At 45.7% G+C, this 24,461-nt stretch overlaps 1 protein-coding gene across 1 annotated transcript in view; it reads right to left on the reverse strand.

Annotated features, from left to right (window-relative positions):
• ATG4A (autophagy related 4A cysteine peptidase) overlaps positions 1–24,461 on the reverse strand; it is a 54,406-nt gene that overhangs the window by 14,770 nt on the left and 15,175 nt on the right. Inside the window, exons 4-8 of the mRNA XM_069747146.1 lie at positions 23,274–23,372; positions 22,712–22,813; positions 7,405–7,477; positions 7,244–7,323; positions 5,799–5,986 (exon numbers count right to left, since the gene is read on the reverse strand). Coding sequence (XP_069603247.1) covers positions 5,799–5,986; positions 7,244–7,323; positions 7,405–7,477; positions 22,712–22,813; positions 23,274–23,372 — 542 coding nt within the window. The remainder of the gene's footprint in view (positions 1–5,798; positions 5,987–7,243; positions 7,324–7,404; positions 7,478–22,711; positions 22,814–23,273; positions 23,373–24,461) is intronic.

A 24,461-nucleotide genomic window follows, 5' to 3' on the forward strand; every position in this document is an offset into this window, starting at 1 on the left:
GCGCCGACTGCCCGGGTAGAGTGAGCCTTTCTCAGGAGGGGGCACTCTTGTTCTTGACCCGGTAAGCTTCCAAAATAGCCGTTCTGATAGAGCGAGCAATAGTCGCCTTGGAAGCCAGCAGACCTCTATTAACGCCATCAGGGATGGCGAAAAGAGAATCCATCTTTCAGAAAGCAGCCGTGTTAGCCAGGGAGATCCTCACTGCCCTGACGAGGCCCAGCCTGTTCAACGATCGCTCCAGAGGATGAGTCGGAGCTGGACAAAAGGAAGGTAGAACGATGTCCTCGTTGAGGTGGAAAGATGAAAACCACCTCGAAAAAGGAAGGAAGGTGGAGGCCTGGGACCACCTTGTCCTGGTGGAAAATCAAGAAAAAAGGTCGGCAAGAAATGGCCGCCAACTCAAAAACGCGGCGGATCGAAGGGATAGACCTGAGAAAAGCCACCTTCCGAGATAGAACTGACAGGGAAAACTCCCTGAAAGGCTCAAAGGGGAGAACCCCTAAGAACAACCAACACAACCTTTAAACCCCATGAATCCACAGAGGCCCTGTACGGAGGGACCGCGTGGGCTACTACTTGAAGTAAGGTCAACCTGTGGCTGAGAAGATAACGTCTTCTTAAAAGGGAAGAAGAGCGCAGGAACCTGGCCCTTTAGGGAACTGAGAGCAAAGCCCGAATCCAGTCCTGCCTGAAGGAAAACCAAATGGAAGGCAGGGAAAAAGGACATAGGTGAAAAGCGGTTGGACCCGCATCAACGAAAGTAAGCCTTCCAGGTACGATAGTAGATCCTGGAAGAAGACGAAGGCTTCCCAGCCTGGATTATAGAGTGACCCATCTGGGCCGAAAGACCGGACGCTCTTAGAACTGTGGAGTCCACAGCCACGCCGTTAAACTGAGCGACCGATAATTCGGGTGGCAGAATGGACCCTGAGACAGTAGATCGGGTCCGTTGGGAAGGCGCCCGGGGTGTCCGCGAGAAGATTGACGATGTCTGCAAATCAAGATCTCCTGGGCCAATCTGGGACGATCAGAATGACCGGCACCCATCCAGCCTTGATCTTTTTTCGACAGCTTGGAAAGCAAGGGAAGGCGTGGGAACCGATAGGGGAGCACGAACTGCAACCAAGGAATGGCCAGAGTGACACCACTGCGAGAGGATCACGGGACCCTGGGCCGACCCGAGGGGCCTTCCTGTTCAATCAGGACGCCATGAGGTCCACCACTGGAGTCCCCCATGGAAGAGCAATCCGATAGGAAACCTCCTGAAGGGCCATTCCCCTGCCGCGAGGCCCTCGCGGCCTAAATGTCCACGCCGGGGACATGCACTGCAGAGCTCACCAGGACCGTTGCCTCTGTCCAAAGGAGGATCCTGGAATCTCGGCCGAGGCCAGAGAACGCCAAGTCCACCCCTGGTGGTAGACATGCCACTGGTGTGTCATTGTCTGGATTCGAATTGGCAGGCTGCTGAGAATCCTTACCCAGTGAAGGTAAGACAGAAAGATGATCCTGAACTCGAGGACATTGATCGGCAAAGAGGACTCCTGCGCCGACCAACAACCCTGAAAGAACAGGAGGCAAAGCCCCGCGCTTCCGCCGAGCGGGCCGGCGTCCGTCGTCACCACCTGCCAGGGAACTGGAAGGAAGGATATGCTGTGAAGGATCCACTCTGGCATAAGAGAAGTGACCTCGGCCACCAGTCGAGGAACCGTTTGACCCAGAAAAACCGGATCGGACGATGCAGGGAGAAGACAGACATGTCCCCTGTGATAGAATAGCCTGCTGAAGAAGTCTTGAATGAAACGGCGAAGGTAAAATTGCTTCCGATGTTGCAACTAACCTCCTTAGGGCCTTTAAGGCCCATCGGAAAGGAGGGGAGCCGAAAACCCAGGAGCAAGCGAACTTCCTGACAAAGGAGGGATATCCTGTCTTCGGGAAGGAAGACTCTGGTCCGACAAGTGTCGAAGAACATGCCCGGAGATACGAGGCGCTTAACAAGACGGAACTTCTTCCTATTGACGAGCCACCTGCAACGGCTAGAATGTCGGGAAAGGTGGATAGACTTTCGGGAGCCTGAAGCCGAAATTCCTGAGCCTCCATGGAAGCGATTACTGAACGAGGCAATATCATCCTGAAGTGTCTCTGACGAAACTTCCTGTTCAGCAAATTGAGATCCGGACTAGGACGAACCTTGTCGTCCTCTGTCAGTACAAAAAGATTCGAAGAGAAGCCTGTGAACTGTTGAACCGTTCCTGTTCTGGGACGGGAACGATTACCCCGGATTTAAGGAGGGAAATAATGGCTCTAAAGAAACCCGGGACCAGAGCGGGGTCTCTTGGAGGTTGGGATTCGAAGACAACGATCCCAGGACCGTGAAATTAAGATTTTGTATCTAGAGGATACAAGTGCCCTGGCCCATGCATCCTCTACTGAGGAGACCCAGACGTCCCTGAGGAACAGAAGACGGTTGCCCAGCCTGAGAAACGGGCTGGGGTCTAGTCGTGGGTCATGCCTAGGTGGAACTTCCAGTCCAGGACCTGGAGAATCCACCTTAGGAGTAGCGGGCACACCAGGAAAGAGTGAGTCGAAGAATACCTTCTTCTCTTAACGTACCTGTGGCCTCTGCTGATTCGAAGAAGGATCTGATGCCGCAAAACTTACGAAAAAGGTCGAAAAGACCGAAGTAGCCGCCTAAGGGGAAGTAGGCGAGGTCTGGAGAAGGGGACTGGTGCCGCCAGTGGCGTCCTTAATAATTTGGTCCAGCTTGGAACTGAAAGGACGTGAACCTTTAAAAGGCAGGCTCGTAAGGGACTTCTTTGATGACTCTTGAGCCAAAACGGTGCGACGGCTGGCAACAACATTACTGGGCGCCTATGCGGCAGAAGACGCGACGTCCAGGGACCAAATTATTCCCCGGCGTGAGTAATCTGGGTGGCAAGTTCCGCCAGCCGGCCTGATGGAGATCCAGCTTGAATGCCCCAATGGAGTTGTTTAGCCCCTCGGATACAGACTTCGAAACCCAAGTGGAAGCCAAAGCCGGGCATTGGGATGATGCGGCAGTTTCGAAAGCCGACTTCACGAAGGATTCCATGATCATATCGATGGAATCTTTCAGAGCCGCCCCACCGGACAGCGTAAGGACTGTGTTGGTGGCAAGTCTAGCAGCCGACGGATCCACAGGGGGAGAGGTCGTTCTCTAACGCCTCTCATTCTGGTTGGCAATGAGATCCGGAGGAAAGAGACATGAGACTCCAAGACGCTTGTCTCCTTGAGAACGTCTGGTCGAATTCGCTCTTTCTCTGGCCAGACGCTCCTCGAATTCAGGATGAGGAGCAAATACCTTGGGAGGTAGTTTAGACCGTCTAAACGAAACCGCCTGATCTGCGGGTTTCGTAGAGGAATCTTTGATGCCACAGGTCTGATTGGTCGCTCCAATGAGGCTTTGAACCATATCCCTCATGTTAGCGATTTGGTTCGAATCCGGACCCAAATTATCCTCTGAAGGCGCATCAGAGAAAGCCTCGCCTGACTCCGGGGGGAAAGACCAGGGGGAAGTCGACCACAGAGAAGGACCGTGGGGCGAAATGGACCAAGAAGAGAACTCAGACCGGCGTTCCTGTCTGGATCTTTCGCGGCCTGTATTAGAAGACTTGGACGGAGCTTCTTGCGACCCGCTGGCTACTACGGAAGTCTGCAGGGGCAACCGATCAGGCACGGACACAAGGATCTGGGACACCCGTGTGAGATCCGCTACTGATAGAGACAGAGAGGATGGGGACTTTGCTCTGAGGCGGAGCAGCAGGGGGGGGGTCCTGGGCGGTGAGCATAATGTGGGTTGCTGCAGGCCTGCCTGAGAAAAGGTAGGAGGTCGGAAGCGACCTCCCTTAAAATTAGACCGAACGGGTCCGAGGAAAAAAATCAGAAGGGGAGAGTATCAGTCTGCGGTGCAGAGGTACTCACGGCAGACGCTGCGGTGGGCCTAAGGTGAACACGCAAAGTGTTAGACTAAGCCAGAAGAGGGAGGACAAAAGCGACTTCCCTTAAGATTGGACATGGCGAAGTAACCCCTGAAGAAGCCAGAAGGTTAGGGGACAGGAAAGCAGAGGAGAGAGTCAGTCTGCATCAGAGCTACTCACAACAGGTGATGGATGGAAAGCTGCACTCCATGATGTCGATGGTCCTTAACGCAGGGGTGCAGGCAGACAGAGCAGACTTCTGGGACACTCTTCTGTCCGGGATCGGCTGCAATGCTGAACCGCAAGGGATGAGGACGCCAGGCTATGCGCTTTGAGGAGCCAGCGCCAGGTGGTCCTGATGCCGAAAAAACCCTTTCAGGGGCGCAGGAAAAAGTGGGCGGGGCTAACCGCCAGGCCAGGTGCACCAAGATGGCGCCGGGGGCGGAGCTCGCCGATGAAAGCCGGGCGGGAGAAAAGCCCGCCTGAGGGAAAGGAAGTGAGGAGACGCGGCGCCGGAAGTAGGCCCCAGAAGAAGCCGGGGCCTAAATTTGGGGCCGGCGGCCGCCGGGGAGGGACGCGGTCGTCGGGAAAAAACGGTGCGGTGACCTTGCAAATACAGGCGCAGCGCAGCCGCAGGAGAAGGCGGCGCTGTTGCCTGCAAGGCCGCCGCTGCGGGAGAGAAAGTGCGGCCACAAGAAAGCGGCGCGGCTGCCTGCAAGGCAGCCACGCTGTGATAGAAAAGTGCGGCTGCAGGAGGAAGCCGGTGCGGCTGCCAGAAAGGGGGCAGCGCCGGGGGAGGAAATGGCGCGGCTGGCTGCACGGCCGCGGCGCAGCGTCAGAACACAGTGCGGCAGGAAAAAGGCAGCGTGGTTACCTATAAGCCAGGCTCAGAGATGCGGCCACCAAAGTAGCGCGGGTGCCACGCGTGGGGCCAATAAGGCGCCAGACAGGCCAAGGCAGCCTGGGGAAAAACTGCGCAGCACTGAACTAGGACTGCTCCAGTGACCACCCCGGATTAGTGGAGGCTCTCAGGCGGAACAGCATGGGGGGGTATGTGGAATACTCACCTAAAATATCCCACGCCGTTCTGACTAACCTCAATCCGGGGAAGATATCAGACGTCCAGGGAGCTGGTGGACGACCTCGTCTCCTCCAACCGACAGGCTCTGGTGGGCGAGTGGGTGGGGGACGGAGCCAGGACCGGACTTCTGAGCACGCTTGTGTGCTAGGCTCTTGGTCCTGGAGAGGGATCTATGAGGATACGGGGTGGCAGTACACGCCGTACTCATAGTCCGTATTGTGGGAGTACAGGTGTGACTGTTCACCCTGTATCCCTCCGGAAACCTGAAAAGAAAAGACGCACATTGAGGTAGATAAGGGTCTAATGAAAGACCCGTGTCCACCTCCTACTGACACTAAGCTAAACTGAATATCCTACTTCCTGTCGGTAGGGTGTACACTGCAGAGGAGGAGCTAACTTTTTTATTTGCATAGTGTCAGCCTCCTAGTGGCAGCAGCATACACCCATGGTTCCTGTGTCCCCCAATGAAAGGCGATAGAGAAAACACCTTATCCCAGCACGTTTGCCTCTTGTCAGAATGATGGGGTAACTAAGAATCCCATGTTGGATTCGGAGCGGACTCACTCTGCAGCCAGCAATAGCCAGTGCAATACAGAGCCTCCAGAAGGCTGAAAGAAAAAATATTTACCCAAATTCAATTGCAAAATGTATTTTATCCAACAATACATATATTTAGTTAGAAACTATTGCCACAGGTTGTATCCATATACCTGTATAGAATAGTTTATCTTCTAAAAACCATAACATGTGAGGAGCGGACTTACCTTAAAAGCATCGATATACACAGGATTAATCTGGTTAATTCCTAGGCGCAGAGGTACGACTAGCAGCAGCGGTCTCCACGCAGCCCGCGGATCTGATGTGTCTCTACCTCTGCTCCAAGCACTTTGGTGTGTGTAAGCCTCGCTCTGCAGGGTGCTCCACGTATGAGGCCGATGGCGGCACATTTTCCCTACAGCAATGAAACAACCACCAGGTCAATGCGGATACTTTCTACAGTGTATATACAGTACATACATGGCATAGTCATTGTATAGAAAGCGAAGAGGAGCAATTTATAACATAACAATAATACATATAGTACTATGGGATATCGGAGACTTTACCCTTTCTTGCTTTTTAAAAAAAACAAACAATAAAAACACTGGTCCATTAAGGTCAGCCTTTATCAATTCTACATTACCAATACCATTTGTTAATAGATAAGCATCTAGGCATTATACGTCCTTACTGCCTGTTGTGGTAGGGCCCAGCGGACAGTCTACTGTGTATGGGGCCTCCCAACTGGCCCCCAACAGATAATGGTGGGCGACATATGGATCCAGCATGTCCAATTTCAGACTTCCAATCCTTTTGTTCTCGGTGAGATACGCGGTCACCAGCGGAGTCTGGCAGCGGCTTTCTCATAGAACACACAGTACGCAGCAAAGCGAGCGCCTGTGTACGGGGACGCCAGGAGAGAGATGTCTGGTAAGCCATAGTTCAGTGTACTGCTCTATTTTGCAGATGGGGCATTAAAGGGGTTATTTGGGACATTTATTACCTTTGGGTATGGAGCTGGGAGCTAAAATACAGGTAGTTGGGTAAACAGAACAGCGTCTCCTCTTCCTCGCTGCTGATGGAGCGTGCTGCCTGCCTACCTGTGGGCAGCTGGCTGTCAATCAGTATGATGTCTGCAGTGACGCCCCTTCAACAGAGCAGACCAGAAGAGAGAGTGCTGCTCTGTTGACAAGAGGTGAAACAAAGCAGGGAAATCGCCACCAGAGATGGTCACTGTGCAGAACATGAAGTTTGTTACCTACCTGCCTGTTAGTTCTTAACCCTATACACAAAACTAACTGTAGAGAACTCTTCACATGTAACGATGCATCAAGACTGACGATTCTCCTGTTGGCTTACTGATCAGGTGTGTTGGAGCTGACGCTCCTGATTCATTAAGAGTCACACCCCTCCTTACTGAATCCTGCGAGGTGCACACTGGCATACGACTGTGTGTGCCTTGCCGCATTCAATGCTGAGCAGGCGCACAGCCACAATCGGCAGCGGCACACCGACTCCTGTCAGCGCTGTACTATTACTGCACTATGCAGCAAGAGCAGGTCCAATTATTATCTGTTGCTAGCCACACTGCCAGAGTTTTCTTTTAATTCGGTTCCTTCTATCCACTGAAATTGGTGCTAAAAACAATTATTTTGATAGATGCACTTACTTATATCTTCGATGACCACTGTGTTATCCATTGAAACATAAACAGCTAAGGAGTTCCACTCATCAAACAGAGCGAGTTTCCTGTGATAAAAAATGGATAAACTTAATTAATAGCCAAAATAGTTGACATTATATGATGGACAGACAGCGCGCTTTACTTACTTTAAAACCTGAGCCACAGTATTTGGTCCAAACCATTCTCCTATAGACTTTCCTTCTCCAACTCCCATCTGTGCTGGTTTATTATCCAGAAAATAAAGAGAGAAAAAAAGTACAAAATTATATTTTATCTGCAAATAAAGTGTTAAAAGTTTTGAAAAAGCATCACTTACATGTAACACAACGTAATATGAGAGCTAATAAATAATGGTGCTCGTGAGCATTCGCCCGCTCATATCCCCTGGAGCACTCTAGAAGGAAACTTCGCAGTAAATGTGGTTATTCAATTCAAAGCCGCCAACGTAAAACATGAAGAGCGTCAGTCTGCCACATCAGGAGCGGCTGCTCTCCTCCGTGCCGCATAGTCCGAGCACAAAATGCCCCTCTGATGTCTCTGCGCCATAAAGCTAATCAGATAGGTCACCACATTTTACAATATAGTCGGTATACACTATTTCATAGATCTGAGACCTGATGAAGCTGCTCTATTTACTTTGATTAATCCTTCTTCTGTGTAATCCTTCTTTAAAGTTTTTCTACTTTATATTAAAACTAGCTGTACTACCTGGCTTCGCCCGGGTTAATAACTGCTGTTAGCAAAATAGAATGTGTTAACAAAAATGTATTCTGCATACAAAAACGACAAAACAATTCGATATAAATGTAATTATTAAAAGGCAAAAACTAAGCTAATAGAAGCATTTCACAACATATATTTCAACACCAGAGATATATCCACACAGATTTAACTAAATTGGCCAAGTAATGTGAAGTAATCTTCTACTACTTATTCGAGAGCCTTTTGATAAACGAGATTCTTAGTTTTTCCTTCAGGTGCAAAGACGAACAGATTTTTGGCTGTTCCAACTCTTGAACAGGCCACATAAAGCTGACCATGAGAAAAGCATGGAAATTGTAAATCGATTCCAACTACTTTTAAGGACTGTCCCTGAGCCTTGTTGATGGACATAGCAAATGCCAGTCGAACAGGAAACTGGAGGCGTTTAAAATCAAAAGACAAATCAGTTGGAATGAGAGGAATTGTTGGAATGAAAACATCTTCTCCTGTGGCACATCCTGTCAAAATGTTTGCATGTGACAGGCTAGTTAATAAACCAAAATTCCCCAAAATATCATCGGGGAAAAAGGAGGCATAAACTATGTCAAAATTTTCTTTTTAAAACCAATTTTAATCAGTAAATAACGTTAAAATACACAACAATAAGAAAAAACGCAGGGTAAAGCTCACAGTACATATAGTTGGGAACAATAAATTATACCAGGTAGTATAGTAATAGTAAGCATATACAGCCACTGAAGAGCATTATATTATACACTGATAACTGCATTTCTCAATAGATAATGGATCAGCTGCTCTCCTATTGTCCTCAAATGGCTTGTTATGAATACAATGCAAAATGCCTGGTATGGTATGCGTATCACTAGATTAATACATGGCATGAAATTGCATAGTGCGCAATCAAAATGGGGCCCCTGACACCCTCCATAACCTGCCATGTGAAAAACGCAACTGCCCAGTGCATAATGCATATTAGTAAGCTGATATGTAGTGTATAAGCATTTAGTAAACTTACATACTCAGCTGTCCCGGAAAATGATGTGGAACAGTTGCGTTTTTCACATGGCAGGTTATGGAGGGTGTCAGGGGCCCCATTTTGATTGAGCACTAGGCAATAGTCAATAGGAGAGCAGTTTGTGATGTGCACACAGTCACGATTCCCCTCTATGACCAGTATGAGTGGTAATCATGTAACCACACATATGCCATTTGTATACTTACAGTCACGTGCCACCTTGTCTCATCTGAAAGCTGAGGTCTTCTAATGAGAGAAGGCAGGTGAGGCTAGGTGGCACGTGACCAACAACTTGCGCCATGAATACAGAGGAATCCTGACAGTGTGTATTATACACAATCATGACTTGGCAGTCTGTAGTAACATGGTGGGACTGCAGACTTTTCTCCAGAATAAAACTGACAAACCTCATTATAGTCAATGGGATTTGTTGAGTGCGGTTTGTCTCACTAACTTGACAGACGCTCCCTGAGGAAGTGAGTGACGCGAATCACGTGTTGGGGTTGTGGTGCAGTGCGGGTTTTTGGACAGTACTAAGGGTAATCACCTGCTTTTACTTACACAATATGCTTTAGGTGCCTATCTTAAGTATAACACATTGTTTACTGTGATGTCACATGCCTATCCTTTCATGTGGTCACTACAGCCCTTTATTGTGCTACATAAACTATTTCAATGCTACTCCATAGTAGAGGTGTGTGTGTGTGTGTGTCTATAAATATATATATTTATGTACTCATCGTAAAATCCTTTTCTCCGAGCCAATCATTGGGGGACACAGGTCCATAGTTCTTGCTGTGTCCCCCAATGAGGCATAGGAGAAACAGTTTTTTACATACCGGTAATAGGATTTTACAGAGTCCATGACAGCACCCACTACAAGAGAGGGGATCCGCCCACCATCAGGACAGGAACCTACAGGTTAAAAAGGGGCGGTCCCCCTCGCCCTCCAGTTTGTGTTCCAGAGTACAAGGGATACCGCCAATGAATCAGTACATGATAATATCTTAAACAATACTAAATACCATCACCTCTATAAAGTGATCTCTAAAGGCACACCTTCCAATAGAGTGCAAGAATAAGCAATTTTAATACAGGGGGGAATGTACAGGAGCTGTCGTGGACTCTGTAAAATCCTATTACCGGTAAGTAAAAACCGGTTTTCCTATCGCCACAACAGCACCCACTATGAGAGACTTTCAAAGACTATTTAACTGGGAGAGACCACAGCACTAAGTACTGAACGACCAAAATGTTAGCTGGAATTAGCAGATAGATCAAGGCGATAGTGCTTATAAAAGGTGGAAGGTGATGACCAAGTTGCCGCCTTACATATCATATCAATGGGAACATCTGCCTTCTCCGCCCAAGATGATGCCATAGCCCGAGTGGAGTGCGCTTTGATGCCCTCTGGTGGTGTCTCCCCTTTGGCGGAGTAAGCAAGACATATCGCATCCCTAATCCATCTAGCGATAGAACTCTTTGTGACACTTGAACCTTTCCTTAAATTCTGGAAAGAAATAAACAAAGCCATATTCTGTCTCCAGCTTTGTGTCCTATTCAAATACTCTAATACTGCCCTTTTAACATCTAGAGTATGACATTTTTCCTCCTGTTCTGGAGCTGGATTTTCATAAAAGGATGGTAGGAATATCTCATGACTTCTATGAAACCTAGATGCTACCTTTGGCAAGTATGCAGGATCTGGTTTTAAGACAATCTTGTCCTGAAGAATTATTAGATAGGGAGGATCAACTGATAACGCTTGGATATCACCGACCCTCCTAGCACATGTTAACGCTAAAAGTAGAGCTGTCTTTAAGGTCAAAATTTTAATTGGAATAGAATCCAATGGTTCGAAAGGAGGTTCAGTTAACGCCTCGAGCACAAAATTTAGATCCCAAGGGGGCAATCTTGCAATTTGGGCTGGGTTACAACGCTGACATGCTTTAATAAACATAGCAACCCATCTATTCCCAACTACATTACTGTTATATAAGGCCCCTAAGTCTGAACCGTGGACCCTCAACGTGTTAACTGCCAAGCCCAATTCCCAGCCTTCTGTAGGAATTCCAGAATGGCCGGAATTGGAACTTTGTCTGCTAGTGGTTGCTGTTAAAATGTAAGGAATTTCTTCCAAATTTTAGCATAAATCCTTGTAGTGACCTCCTTCTGGCTTTTTAACAGGGTAGATATCAAAGCCTTGGAAAAAACGTTTTCCCTCAGAAGCTCCCTCTCAAGTTCCACGCCGTCAAATGAAGAGTCTCCAAATTGGGATGATGAAATGGACCTTGAGAAAGGAGCTCCGGAACCACTGGCAACACCCAAAGATCGGTCACTGACATTGCCCTGAGGAGAGAGAACCAAGGCCTCCTGGGCCAGAAGGGGGCAATTAGAATTATTCTCGCTCTCTCTTCCCTGATCTTCCTGAGAACTATCGGAATCAAACACATTGGGGGAAATGCATATGCTAGTGGAAAGTCCCAACGGATCCGAAGGGAATCTACTATGCATGGTTGGTCTGCTATCTGGAGAGATGCAAACTCCCTGACCTTTCTGTTTTTTTTCGTGGCAAACAGATCTATGATTGGTAACCCCCAGAGCTTGACTATCTGTTTGAATATGTTTGTCCAGAGACCATTCCCCCTGCCGAAGGGAATGGCGACTGAGATAGTCTGCCTCTATATTGAGCTCTCCTTTTATGTGAATTGCCGACAGGGAACGAAAGTGACTCTCGGCCAAGGACAGTATCTGTGCTGTAGTGGACATCAGGGATTGCGATCTTGTCCCTCCTTGATGATTGAGGAAGGCTACTACAGTCATATTGTCGGTCTGTACTTGTACATGCGAACCCTTCAGGGATGGTAGCAAGTGGAGGAGAGCATGTTTGACTGCTGAGAGTTCTTTTAAATTTGACGAGCTGTGGGATTCTAGACCCGACCACCGCCCTTGGGTCAGAACCTCCCCCATGTGGGCTCCCCAACCAAACGAACTGGCGTCGGTCATAACTATCCTGTCTATCCTCTTGATAGATGAAGAAGCTGAGCCACCATTTTAGATCGTGAAGAGTGGCTGGTGATAATCTGAGTTTCCCGTTAAGAGAACCCAGAAGATCTTTTTCTGCCTGAAGGATTTCGAACTGTAGCATACGAGTATGAGCTTGAGCCCATCTCACTGCTGGTATGCACGCTGTCAGTGACCCTAGCAGGGACATTGCGTCTCTCAATTTTAAATTTGGATCCTTCCTTACAGCCGTGACTTTGCGAACAATCTTCTGCTTTTTGTCCTCTGGTAGAAAAGAGGACTGATCTTCTGAGCTTAGAAGAATCCCTAGAAAAATCTGACACCTGGCAGGTTCTAGTCTTGATTTTTCTATGTTGATCATCCAACCGAGTTCTTGTAGGGACGATATTATGGCATTTACACGGGCCTTACATTGAGTAATCGAATTTCCGACTATCAAAAAAATCATCTAAATAGGGTACCACAAGGGTATCCCTTTCCCTGACATGGGCCATTACTTCTGAAATTATTTTTGTAAATATCCTAGGTGCCATGGACAGGCCGAAGGGCATTGCCAGAAATTGAAAATGCCTAACCTGATGGTTTACCAGTACTGCCATCCTAAGGAACTGTTGGTGATCTTTGTGAACTGGCAGATGGTAGTACGCATCTTTTAGATCCAGTACCGACATGTAGCACCTGGGAAACAAAAGTTTAGTTGTTGATTTAATGGATTCCATTTTAAAAGCGCGATATTGAAGAAATTTATTTAATTTACGCATATATATGATAGTCCTAAAGGACCCGTCAGGTTTAGAAATCAAAAATAGCGGAGAATAAAATCCGGTCTTCTCCTGGTGTTTTGGAACCTCTTCAATATCCCGCTTTTTAAGTAACTGTTGAATCTCTATTTCTAGTGCCTGTTGTTGAGCCGGAGAATCAAGCGAAGTTAAAATAAAATGATTTGGGGGAATCTTCAAAAATTCCAACTTTAACCCTGACGCAACTACCCCCAATATCCAGTTACTAGAAGTTATTTTATTCCATTTATCGAGGAAAAATTTCAATCTACCCCCCACTGGTAGATTTGGTATAGTTGCATCTGCGTCTTGAAGAAGATGAGGGGTTTCCATAGTATCCACCTTTTTACCTTTGTTCCGCTGGTTCCCAATCGCGACTATATCCTTGCTGGTCTGATTGAAATCTTCTGAAAGGTATGCGTCTTCTGAAGGTGTTCCTAAAAGTGGGATTAAACACTTTAGGAAATCCCTTCTTCCTATCCTCTGCCTTCGAAGGATATCATCCAGCACCGGGCCAAATAGGTACTCACCCCTACATGGAATGGTGCACAACTTGGCTCTAACCTGAGCATCCCCCTGCCAGGTCTTAAGCCAAAGTGCCTGCCGGGCCGCATTTGAAAGACCAGCTGATCTTGCCGCTAATTTTAAAGAGTCTATTGAAGCATCCGCTAAATAGGCTACTACTCCTCTGATCTGGGACAGGGAATCCAACAACTTGTCTCTAGGAACTTTCGCCTTAAGTTGCTCTTCTAGCTGACTTACCCAGACCATAACGGATCTGGCAGTACAAGTACCAGCGATCGCGGGTTTAAAGGCTCCCGAAGACGATTCCCACACTTTTTTCAGGAACATGTCCGCCTTCCTGTCTGATGGGTCCTTAAGGAGTCCAACATCTTCCAGTGGTAGCAAGGCTGATTTTGAGGTGGAGGCCACTGCGTCTACTTTAGGGATCTTTATTCATTGAGATAAGAGGTCATCATCAAAGGGGTATCTTCTCTTTGCAGCGGATGGTAAGAACCCTTTATCCTGCTGATCCCACTCCCGTCTGACCAGATCTTTAATCGTGTCCACCACCGGGAAAGTTTTATGATTCCTCTGGCACAGCCCCGCAAACATAATGTCCTGGGTAGATTTTGCTTCTTTATTCTCTGTGACACCCATAGTTGTCCGAACTGCTTTGACTAGGGTTTCCATATTTTCCATAGAAAAACAAGGACTTCCCTCCTCATCAGGGATTCAAGCTTCAGGAGGCTAATTTGCATATTCCAGGTGCCTTCTGGGAGAAGCGAAGTCTCCCTAAGCTAGAAGATCGTTGGGTACAGCCGGGACCAGCTGCTTCGAAAGCATCACCAAACCAGGGATTCAAGCTTCAGGAGGCTAATTTGCATATTCCAGGTGCCTTCTGGGAGAAGCGAAGTCTCCCTAAGCTAGAAGATCGTTGGGTACAGCCGGGACCAGCTGCTTCGAAAGCATCACCAAACCAGGGATTCAAGCTTCAGGAGGCTAATTTGCATATTCCAGGTGCCTTCTGGGAGAAGCGAAGTCTCCCTAAGCTAGAAGATCGTTGGGTACAGCCGGGACCAGCTGCTTCGAAAGCATCACCAATTTTTGCCTGTAGGACATTATTGCAAGAGAGCTTGGCTGAGTAGATTACACAAGAAGGAAAACACACAGCAAGTCAGCAGGATCTAGGAGCAACATGGCAGATGTGACAACCTACATGGTGAGCTGCAGCATGTGCTACATGTTCACAGATCGACCAGAAGAAGAATCCAATTTCACCTGTCAGAAGTGTAGACTAGTGGCCCTTTTAGAAGAAAAGGTGCGGGGTCTGGAAGAAAGAATAGCAACTTTGAAACTCATCAAAGAGAATGAAGACTTTCTAGACAGAACAGAAGCATCTCTACTGGTCACAGAAGGTGCAAAAAGTGTCAGAGAACCTCCAAAAGCAGATGAGTGGAAGCATGTGACCAAAAGAAGCAAGAAGACCATGGAGAAATCACCAACCACACAACTGAAGAACCGATATCAAATCTTTGTAGAGGATGAAGATGGCACACCCAAGAATGAAGCAATACCAGCAAGCAAAAAAGAAAAGGGCACACAGCAACAAGTGACAGCAAAAAGTACAGCCAAGAAGCAACGAAGAGTGGTGGTGGTGGGAGACTCACTACTGAGAGGCACAGAAGCAGCCATCTGCAGACCGGACATAACTGCAAGAGAAGTATGCTGCCTTCCAGGTGCGATGATCAAGGATGTGACCGATAGGATACCAAAGCTCTTCAGCTCCAAGGACGTCCACCCATTTCTTCTGATACATGTTGGCACCAATGACACGGCAAGGAAGGACCTACCGACAATCTGCAAGGACTTTGAAGAGTTGGGGAAGAAAGTAAAGGAACTGGATGCACAGGTAGTTTTTTCTTCTATCCTTCCAGTAGACGGGCATGGCACCAGGAGATGGAACAGGATCCTTGATGCAAACAACTGGCTAAGACGATGGTGCAGACAACAAGGATTCGGATTCCTGGACCACGGTGTGAATTACTTGTACGATGGACTCCTCGCCAGAGACGGACTACACCTCAACAAACCTGGGAAACACACATTCGCCAGAAGACTCGCTACACTCATCAGGAGGGCGTTAAACTAGAAGAAGAGGGGACGGGAAGAAAAACATTAGACTCGAACAAAGACGACCCAGGAAAACATACTCAGAAGGGAGGTAAGAACATTTCTAAAACAATCCACAGTGAGGAGATTGGAACAAAACAAAATCCTCTGAACTGCATGCTCGCAAACGCCAGAAGCCTGACAAACAAGATGGAAGAACTAGAAGCAGAAATATCTACAGGTAACTTTGACATAGTGGGAATAACCGAGACATGGTTAGATGAAAGCTATGACTGGGCAGTTAACTTACAGGGTTACAGTCTGTTTAGAAAGGATCGTAAAAATCGGAGAGGAGGAGGGGTTTGTCTCTATGTAAAGTCTTGTCTAAAGTCCACTTTAAGGGAGGATATTAGCGAAGGGAATGAGGATGTCGAGTCCATATGGGTTGAAATTCATGGAGGGAAAAATGGTAACAAAATTCTCATTGGGGTCTGTTACAAACCCCCAAATATAACAGAAACCATGGAAAGTCTACTTCTAAAGCAGATAGATGAAGCTGCAACCCATAATGAGGTCCTGGTTATGGGGGACTTTAACTACCCGGATATTAACTGGGAAACAGAAACCTGTGAAACCCATAAAGGCAACAGGTTTCTGCTAATAACCAAGAAAAATTATCTTTCACAATTGGTGCAGAATCCAACCAGAGGAGCAGCACTTTTAGACCTAATACTATCTAATAGACCTGACAGAATAACAAATCTGCAGGTGGTTGGGCATTTAGGAAATAGCGACCACAATATTGTGCAGTTTCACCTGTCTTTCACTAGGGGGACTTGTCAGGGAGTCACAAAAACATTGAACTTTAGGAAGGCAAAGTTTGAACAGCTTAGAGATGCCCTTAATCTGGTAGACTGGGACAATATCCTCAGAAATGAGAATACAGATAATAAATGGGAAATGTTTAAGAACATCCTAAATAGGCAGTGTAAGCGGTTTATACCTTGTGGGAATAAAAGGACTAGAAATAGGAAAAACCCAATGTGGCTAAACAAAGAAGTAAGACAGGCAATTAACAGTAAAAAGAAAGCATTTGCACTACTAAAGCAGGATGGCACCATTGAAGCTCTAAAAAACTATAGGGAGAAAAATACTTTATCTAAAAAACTAATTAAAGCTGCCAAAAAGGAAACAGAGAAGCACATTGCTAAGGAGAGTAAAACTAATCCCAAACTGTTCTTCAACTATATCAATAGTAAAAGAATAAAAACTGAAAATGTAGGCCCCTTAAAAAATAGTGAGGAAAGAATGGTTGTAGATGACGAGGAAAAAGCTAACATATTAAACACCTTCTTCTCCACGGTATTCACGGTGGAAAATGAAATGCTAGGTGAAATCCCAAGAAACAATGAAAACCCTATATTAAGGGTCACCAATCTAACCCAAGAAGAGGTGCGAAACCGGCTAAATAAGATTAAAATAGATAAATCTCCGGGTCCGGATGGCATACACCCACGAGTACTAAGAGAACTAAGTAATGTAATAGATAAACCATTATTTCTTATTTTTAGTGACTCTATAGCGACAGGGTCTGTTCCGCAGGACTGGCGCATAGCAAATGTGGTGCCAATATTCAAAAAGGGCTCTAAAAGTGAACCTGGAAATTATAGGCCAGTAAGTCTAACCTCTATTGTTGGTAAAATATTTGAAGGGTTTCTGAGGGATGTTATTCTGGATTATCTCAATGAGAATAACTGTTTAACTCCATATCAGCATGGGTTTATGAGAAATCGCTCCTGTCAAACCAATCTAATCAGTTTTTATGAAGAGGTAAGCTATAGGCTGGACCACGGTGAGTCATTGGACGTGGTATATCTCGATTTTTCCAAAGCGTTTGATACCGTGCCGCACAAGAGGTTGGTACACAAAATGAGAATGCTTGGTCTGGGGGAAAATGTGTGTAAATGGGTTAGTAACTGGCTTAGTGATAGAAAGCAGAGGGTGGTTATAAATGGTATAGTCTCTAACTGGGTCGCTGTGACCAGTGGGGTACCGCAGGGGTCAGTATTGGGACCTGTTCTCTTCAACATATTCATTAATGATCTGGTAGAAGGTTTACACAGTAAAATATCGATATTTGCAGATGATACAAAACTATGTAAAGCAGTTAATACAAGAGAAGATAGTATTCTGCTACAGATGGATCTGGATAAGTTGGAAACTTGGGCTGAAAGGTGGCAGATGAGGTTTAACAATGATAAATGTAAGGTTATACACATGGGAAGAGGGAATCAATATCACCATTACACACTGAACGGGAAACCACTGGGTAAATCTGACAGGGAGAAGGACTTGGGGATCCTAGTTAATGATAAACTTACCTGGAGCAGCCAGTGCCAGGCAGCAGCTGCCAAGGCAAACAGGATCATGGGGTGCATTAAAAGAGGTCTGGATACACATGATGAGAGCATTATACTGCCTCTGTACAAATCCCTAGTTAGACCGCACATGGAGTACTGTGTCCAGTTTTGGGCACCGGTGCTCAGGAAGGATATAATGGAACTAGAGAGAGTACAAAGGAGGGCAACAAAATTAATAAAGGGGATGGGAGAACTACAATACCCAGATAGATTAGCGAAATTAGGATTATTTAGTCTAGAAAAAAGACGACTGAGGGGCGATCTAATAACCATGTATAAGTATATAAGGGGACAATACAAATATCTCGCTGAGGATCTGTTTATACCAAGGAAGGTGACGGGCACAAGGGGGCATTCTTTGCGTCTGGAGGAGAGAAGGTTTTTCCACCAACATAGAAGAGGATTCTTTACTGTTAGGGCAGTGAGAATCTGGAATTGCTTGCCTGAGGAGGTGGTGATGGCGAACTCAGTCGAGGGGTTCAAGAGAGGCCTGGATGTCTTCCTGGAGCAGAACAATATTGTATCATACAATTATTAGGTTCTGTAGAAGGACGTAGATCTGGGTATTTATTATAATGGAATATAGGCTGAACTGGATGGACAAATGTCTTTTTTCGGCCTTACTAACTATGTTACTATGTTACTATGATGGCGAGGAGCTCTCTGAACATTCGCCTTCCTGTAGGGAAGGGCTTGAATCAGACATCACATCCATTATGATTTTTTCATGCAGTTTTGATTTAAGGGAACATCTTATTTCTTCCCTAATGACCTCCCTCAAATTCGATGTACGTAGAGGGGCTGCTTCTTCCAAGGTACAAGCCTGACACAGTTTCTTTATATAACTGTCTGGCAATGGTTCTTTGCACAAAGCACACTGTTTATGCTTTGATTTTGTAACCTTTTTACCCTATAACAAAGCACAGCACAAAACAGCATAATCAGCTACTGGGCTGGAATTAAACACTCACCCACAGCTTGATGATGGAGTACAGGTCTCTGAGGAGGTGAGGTGCCACGTGATGTCGGGTTGCTAGACTCTTGCTGCAGGAGTACCATGTCACTGCTGCGTGACCGACTGCTGCTCTTCCTTTGCTGCTCTGTCAGCTGCAAGTGCTCGGCGTCCCAAATCGAGGACATGTTGCCGCAGACACTCACCCTCCGCGGCTCTGCATTTTTGTATCTGCCGCGCTCCTCCACCCAGCCTCCCCCGGAAGTAGAATAACTACTTCCGGGTCACAAGCGCCAACATCCCTTCAGGAGCGACGTGCGTCTGTGACCCAGGGCGGCATTCCCCGGCCCCTGGGAACGCATCTCACTCCAGCCAGACGAGAGGGAGTCTGCGAGCAGTACACCCCCGATGCTGCTTCCGTTCTCTCCGGACACCGCACAGAGGCTTGGTGGACCCGGGTAAGTTAACCTGCAGGTTCCCGCCGTCTGGACAGGAACCCAAACTGGAGGGCGAGGGGGACCGCCCCTTTCTTTTTAACCTGTAGGTTCCTGTCCTGATGGTGGGCAGATCCCCTCTCTCGTAGTGGGTGCTGTCGTGGCGATAGGAAAATAGGGATTTTTGTGTACTCACTGTAAAATCCTTTTCTCCAAGCCAGTCATTGGGGGACACAGCAAGAACTATGGTCCTGTGTCCCCCAATGAGGCGTAGGAGAAATATCTGGTTTGTGAGATAGAGGGAGTAGGGAGGTAATAATTCCATTAAAGAATATATTATTCAGAAATAACCTGTGATAGACATATATCAGAAATGGATAATACCACTCCATGCTCCATATACCAATCACTAGATGGTGGTCCGATTCTAACACATCGGGTATTCTAGAATATGTATTTATGTATGTATATAGCAGCCACATAGTATATAGCACAGGCCACGTAGTATATAGGAGCCATGTAGCATACAGCAGACAAATACTACATGGCCTGTGCTATATACTATGTGGCTGCTATATACATACATATTGTAGAATACCCGATGCGTTAATACAGGCCACGCAGTATATAACACAGCCCACGCAGTATATAGCAGCCACGCAGTATATAACACAGGCGACATAGTATATAACACAGGCCACGCAGTATATAACACTGGCCACGTAATATATAGCACAGCCCACACAGTATATAGCAGCCACGTAGTATATAACACTGCCCACGCAGTATATAACAGTGACCACATAATATATAGCACAGCCCACGCAGTATATAGCAGCCACATAGTATATAACACTGCCCACGCAGTATATAACAGTGGCTACGTAATATATAACACAGCCCACGCAGTATATAGCAGCCACGTAGTATAGAACACTGCCCACGCATTATATAACAGTGGACATGTAGTATATAGCACGTAGTATAGAACATAGCCCACGTAGTATATAGCAGCCACGCGGTATCTAACACAGCCCACGTGGTATACAGCAGTGTAGGCACCATATCCCTGTTAAAAAAAATAATTAAAATAAAAAAAGTTATATACTCACCCCTGGGATCCAGCGAAGCTCCAGCGATACGCGCACAGCTGCCGCCATCTTCCGTACACAGGATGCATTGCGAACTTACCCAGATGACTTAGCGGTCCCGCGAGACCGCTAAGTCTTCTGGGTAATTTCGCAATGCATCGCCGGGAACGGAAGATGGCAGCAGGCGCGTGCGGCTCGGCGGACTATGGAGGGTGAGAATAGCAGGTTTTTTGTTTTTTATTATTTTTAACATTACATTTTTTACTATTGATGCCGCAGAGGCAGCACCAATAGTAAAAAGTTGGGGACACACAGGGTTAATAGCAGCGGTTACGGAGTGCGTTAACCCGCAGCATCACGCGGTCCGTCACCGCTAGCATTAACCCTGTGTGAGCGGTGACTGGAGGGGAGTATGCGGGTGCCGGGCACTGACTGCGGGGAGTAAGGAGCGGCCATTTTCTTCTGGACTGTGCCCGTCGCTGAATGGTCGTGGCTGTTTTGCCGCGACCAATCAGCGACTTGGATTTCCATGACAGACAGAGGCCGCGACCAATGAATATCCGTGACAGACAGACAAAAGGACAGACGGAAGTGACCCTTAGACAATTATATAGTAGATAAGCCATATGTTGTAATATAATTATATGCAATGACATTGCTGGCATTTGTGTATAGAAATAGCAGCTTATCAATAATTATATATAGCCCTGTCCAAGCTCGTGCCATCACTTTATTCATCAGCGATCAAACTTTGTAACCTCAACCGTTTGTTTTTAACGTATCATAATAAAGGTTTGTAATTATTGAAATTTCTGGACTCCCTTTCCTGTTTTTTGTTTTGTTTTTTTTGGGGGGGTGGGGAATGGGGGGGGGGACTTTTTGCATTTTTGCATTTTCGTTTTTCGCTCTCCTTCTTTCCAGAGCCATGACTTTTTTATTTTTCTGTCTTTATGGCCATGTGAGGGCTTATTTTTTGCGGAAGTTGTACTTTTGAACGTCATCATTGGTTTTACCATGTCGTGTACGAGAAAGCGGGAAAAGAATTCCGAGTGCGGTGAAATTGCAAATAAAAGTGCAATCCCACACTTGTTTTTTGATTGGCTTTTTTGCTAGGTTCACTAAATGCTAAAACTGACCTGCCATTATGATTCGTTAGGTCATTACGAGTTCATAGACACCAAACATGTCTAGGTTATTTTTTTATCTAAGTGGTAAAAAAAAATCCAAACTTTGCTAAAAAAAAACAATTGCGCAATTTTCCAATACCCGTAGCATCTCCATTTTTCGTGATCTGGGGTTGGGTTAGGGCTTGTTTTTTGTGCGCTGAGCTATCGTTTTTAATTATACCATTTCGGTACAGATCAGATCTTTCGATCGCCCGTTATTGCATTTTAATGCAATGTCGTGGTGACCCAAAACGTAATTCTGGCGTTTTGAATTTGTTTCTTGCTACGCCGTTTAGCGATCCAGTTCATTTTTTTTTTTTTTTTTTTTGATAGATTGGGCGTTTCTGAATGTAGCGATACCAAATATGTGTAGGTTTGATTTTTTTTTTATGGTTTTATTTTGAATGGGGCGAAAGGGGGGTGATTTGAACTTTTTTTTTTTTATTTTCATATTTTTAAAAACGTTTTTTTTTTTTACTTTTGCCATGCTTCAATAGCCTCCATGGGAGGCTAGAAGCTGGCATAGCCTGATCATCTCTGCTACATAGGCGCGATGCTCATATCGCCCCTATGTAGCTGAATTACAGCATTGCTATGAGCGCCGACCACAGGGTGGCGCTCACAGAAGTTTGAAGGAGACCTCTGGTTGTTATGCCAACGCACCGATGACCCCCGATCATGTGACGGGGGGGGGGGCGATCGGGGGAGTTTGACAGTGGAATTTAACTAGTTAATAGGTGTGGGTGGATCGCGATTCAGCCCGCACTTATTGCTCAAAACAGCTGACATTTCCCGGCCGGAGCCCACATCAGAGCAGGGGATCTAACCTCGGACGTACTATCCCGTCTGATAACAGAAAGGGGTTAAATTCAAAATGGCGTGGTCCAGATAGAAAACATGATTTTTTTTCAATATGGTAATCTGGCATTAATTAAAGATTTTCACCAGAATAAAAGTGACAAACCCTATCAATGGGGTTTGTTGAGTGTTGTTTGTGTCAGTCATTTGATGTATCAGTCCAATGCTTATCTAAGGGGACAGAAAAACATAATTCCAAGCTCTGGTGTGAACACGGCTTCATCCAATCCTTGGTGCATCCTATAGGGTCTCATGTCAGTAATATGGAGGACTCACATACTGATGTGGTAAAATATTTGTTATTATTCATGACTAGTGCTATATCAGCTGTAATAACAATTTGCACACAAGATCCATCACTAAATGCATTGTTCTTACCCATTTGATGAATAGAATAACAGCTATTTTTCCTGTCCAAAAAGCACTGTAGGATTTGGTAATATTCTTCTGGCTGTGTTTTATGTTTCTCCCATCTCCATCCTAAATGAAAAGGAAAACTGTAAGAGCCTGATGTGGACTTCAGATGTATATCGGTGCACAGTTCCGCAGATTCCCAGTCCGCTCTTCCCTTCTGTAAATGCTGCCAGACTCTAACATTGTTATGCCCTGTTTGTGCTGTTTGGTGGTCTGATACATTTGCTGCTGTTCTTGGGTGGACTACCTGAGAGCACAGGGAGTGTACTCACTGAAGCCGGCAGTCTTAGCGTAGTCTGTGAAGCTGAAAATAGGGATGCGAATCAAAGAAATCATAGCAAAAAAAATAAAATTAGAAAAAAAAAGGATGGCTGTTTGGGTTTTTTAGCTATGTATTTAGCAGTGATTGGTACATTTGTATAGTTGCTTAATATACCAAAAATCATTATTTATAACAATGACCACTACAGGCGCTCAATAATAACATTCACATGATAATATTAGCAATCCCATCCGCATTACTCACCTCTGCCCAGATGCTGGCAGATTAAGGCCTGCGCCAGCATCATCTGCCCACACCTCAGCATACATCCCCAGCCAGCATCAGATGACGGGCCGGTGCCTCCTGTTGATAAAGCAGACAATTTACAAGACCTGTACACAATTAGCATTTCCATGTTAGCATAAATAAGTAGCAAAAAAAATGTAAATGTGGATAGGAAAGTGGATGGGCTAGTTTAGGTACTTAAAAATACTGTATAATGAGCATTTACAGCAACACACATACAGCAAAGAGCAAGTACTCCAAATATAGAAAATATACAATCACATAAAAACGGTGAGTATGATTTCATAAGCTTATATATATGATGATCCATACGATATGAAATGCTATTACATTTAAGAAGAAGAATGCTCAATGTACGGACAGTGATTTAATTGCTCTTTAAATCCTATCAAATGTTTGGGGCAGTCCAGAGGGAAGAAGAGGTGCGTGGCGCCAGTCCTGGGAGGTGGATACACTAGACGTCATCTTACGCTCATTGCCAAGTATTATCTCATATATTATGCACGTTCTAATGTGACGGTGCAAAATAAGAATCTATTGGTTATGGATCATTTTTATTTTTAGCAATATTTGCAATTAGTTAAATGTTAAAATCCTTCAAAAAAAATAATAATTTTTTTTTAAAAAAGCAAGGTAAATGGAGACCTTTGGGGACACTGGAGCATCAGAGCTGGAGTGGCGTGGAAATTATTAGTTATATTAGTATTTAATCATTCTGTGCTTTTTGAGAAAGTCTTTGAACCCTTTCATCAGACTATAGAAGTGGAGCTCTTCCGACTTAGTGACACCTCATATTTTGGCTGCCTGGGGGTGGGGTGGTAGAAGAAGCACTGCAGCTTACAGAATACCGTGTTATTTACTCCTAGAGTAATGACCGCTGCAGGCAATCAAGACCTAGAGCACATTGTTTTCTGTATATTCTTTGGGCAGGAAGTCATGTCTGCTCTAAACACTCTGGTTTTTGGCTCCGTTTAGGGACAGTAAAAAAGAAAAAATGAAGGTGTCCTCATTCTGTCATATTATATGCACTAATGGCCGACTGCCATATAAACTTCCCTGATTCCACCAGAAAGAAATGAATTATCAAGTCAAATGCTGTCTATTTAGTAGAAATCACTTTGTTCAATACTATAGCAATGGAAAAAA

Source organism: Ranitomeya imitator, chromosome 2 (genome assembly GCF_032444005.1).
Source record: "Ranitomeya imitator isolate aRanImi1 chromosome 2, aRanImi1.pri, whole genome shotgun sequence".
Lineage (NCBI taxonomy): Eukaryota > Metazoa > Chordata > Amphibia > Anura > Dendrobatidae > Ranitomeya > Ranitomeya imitator.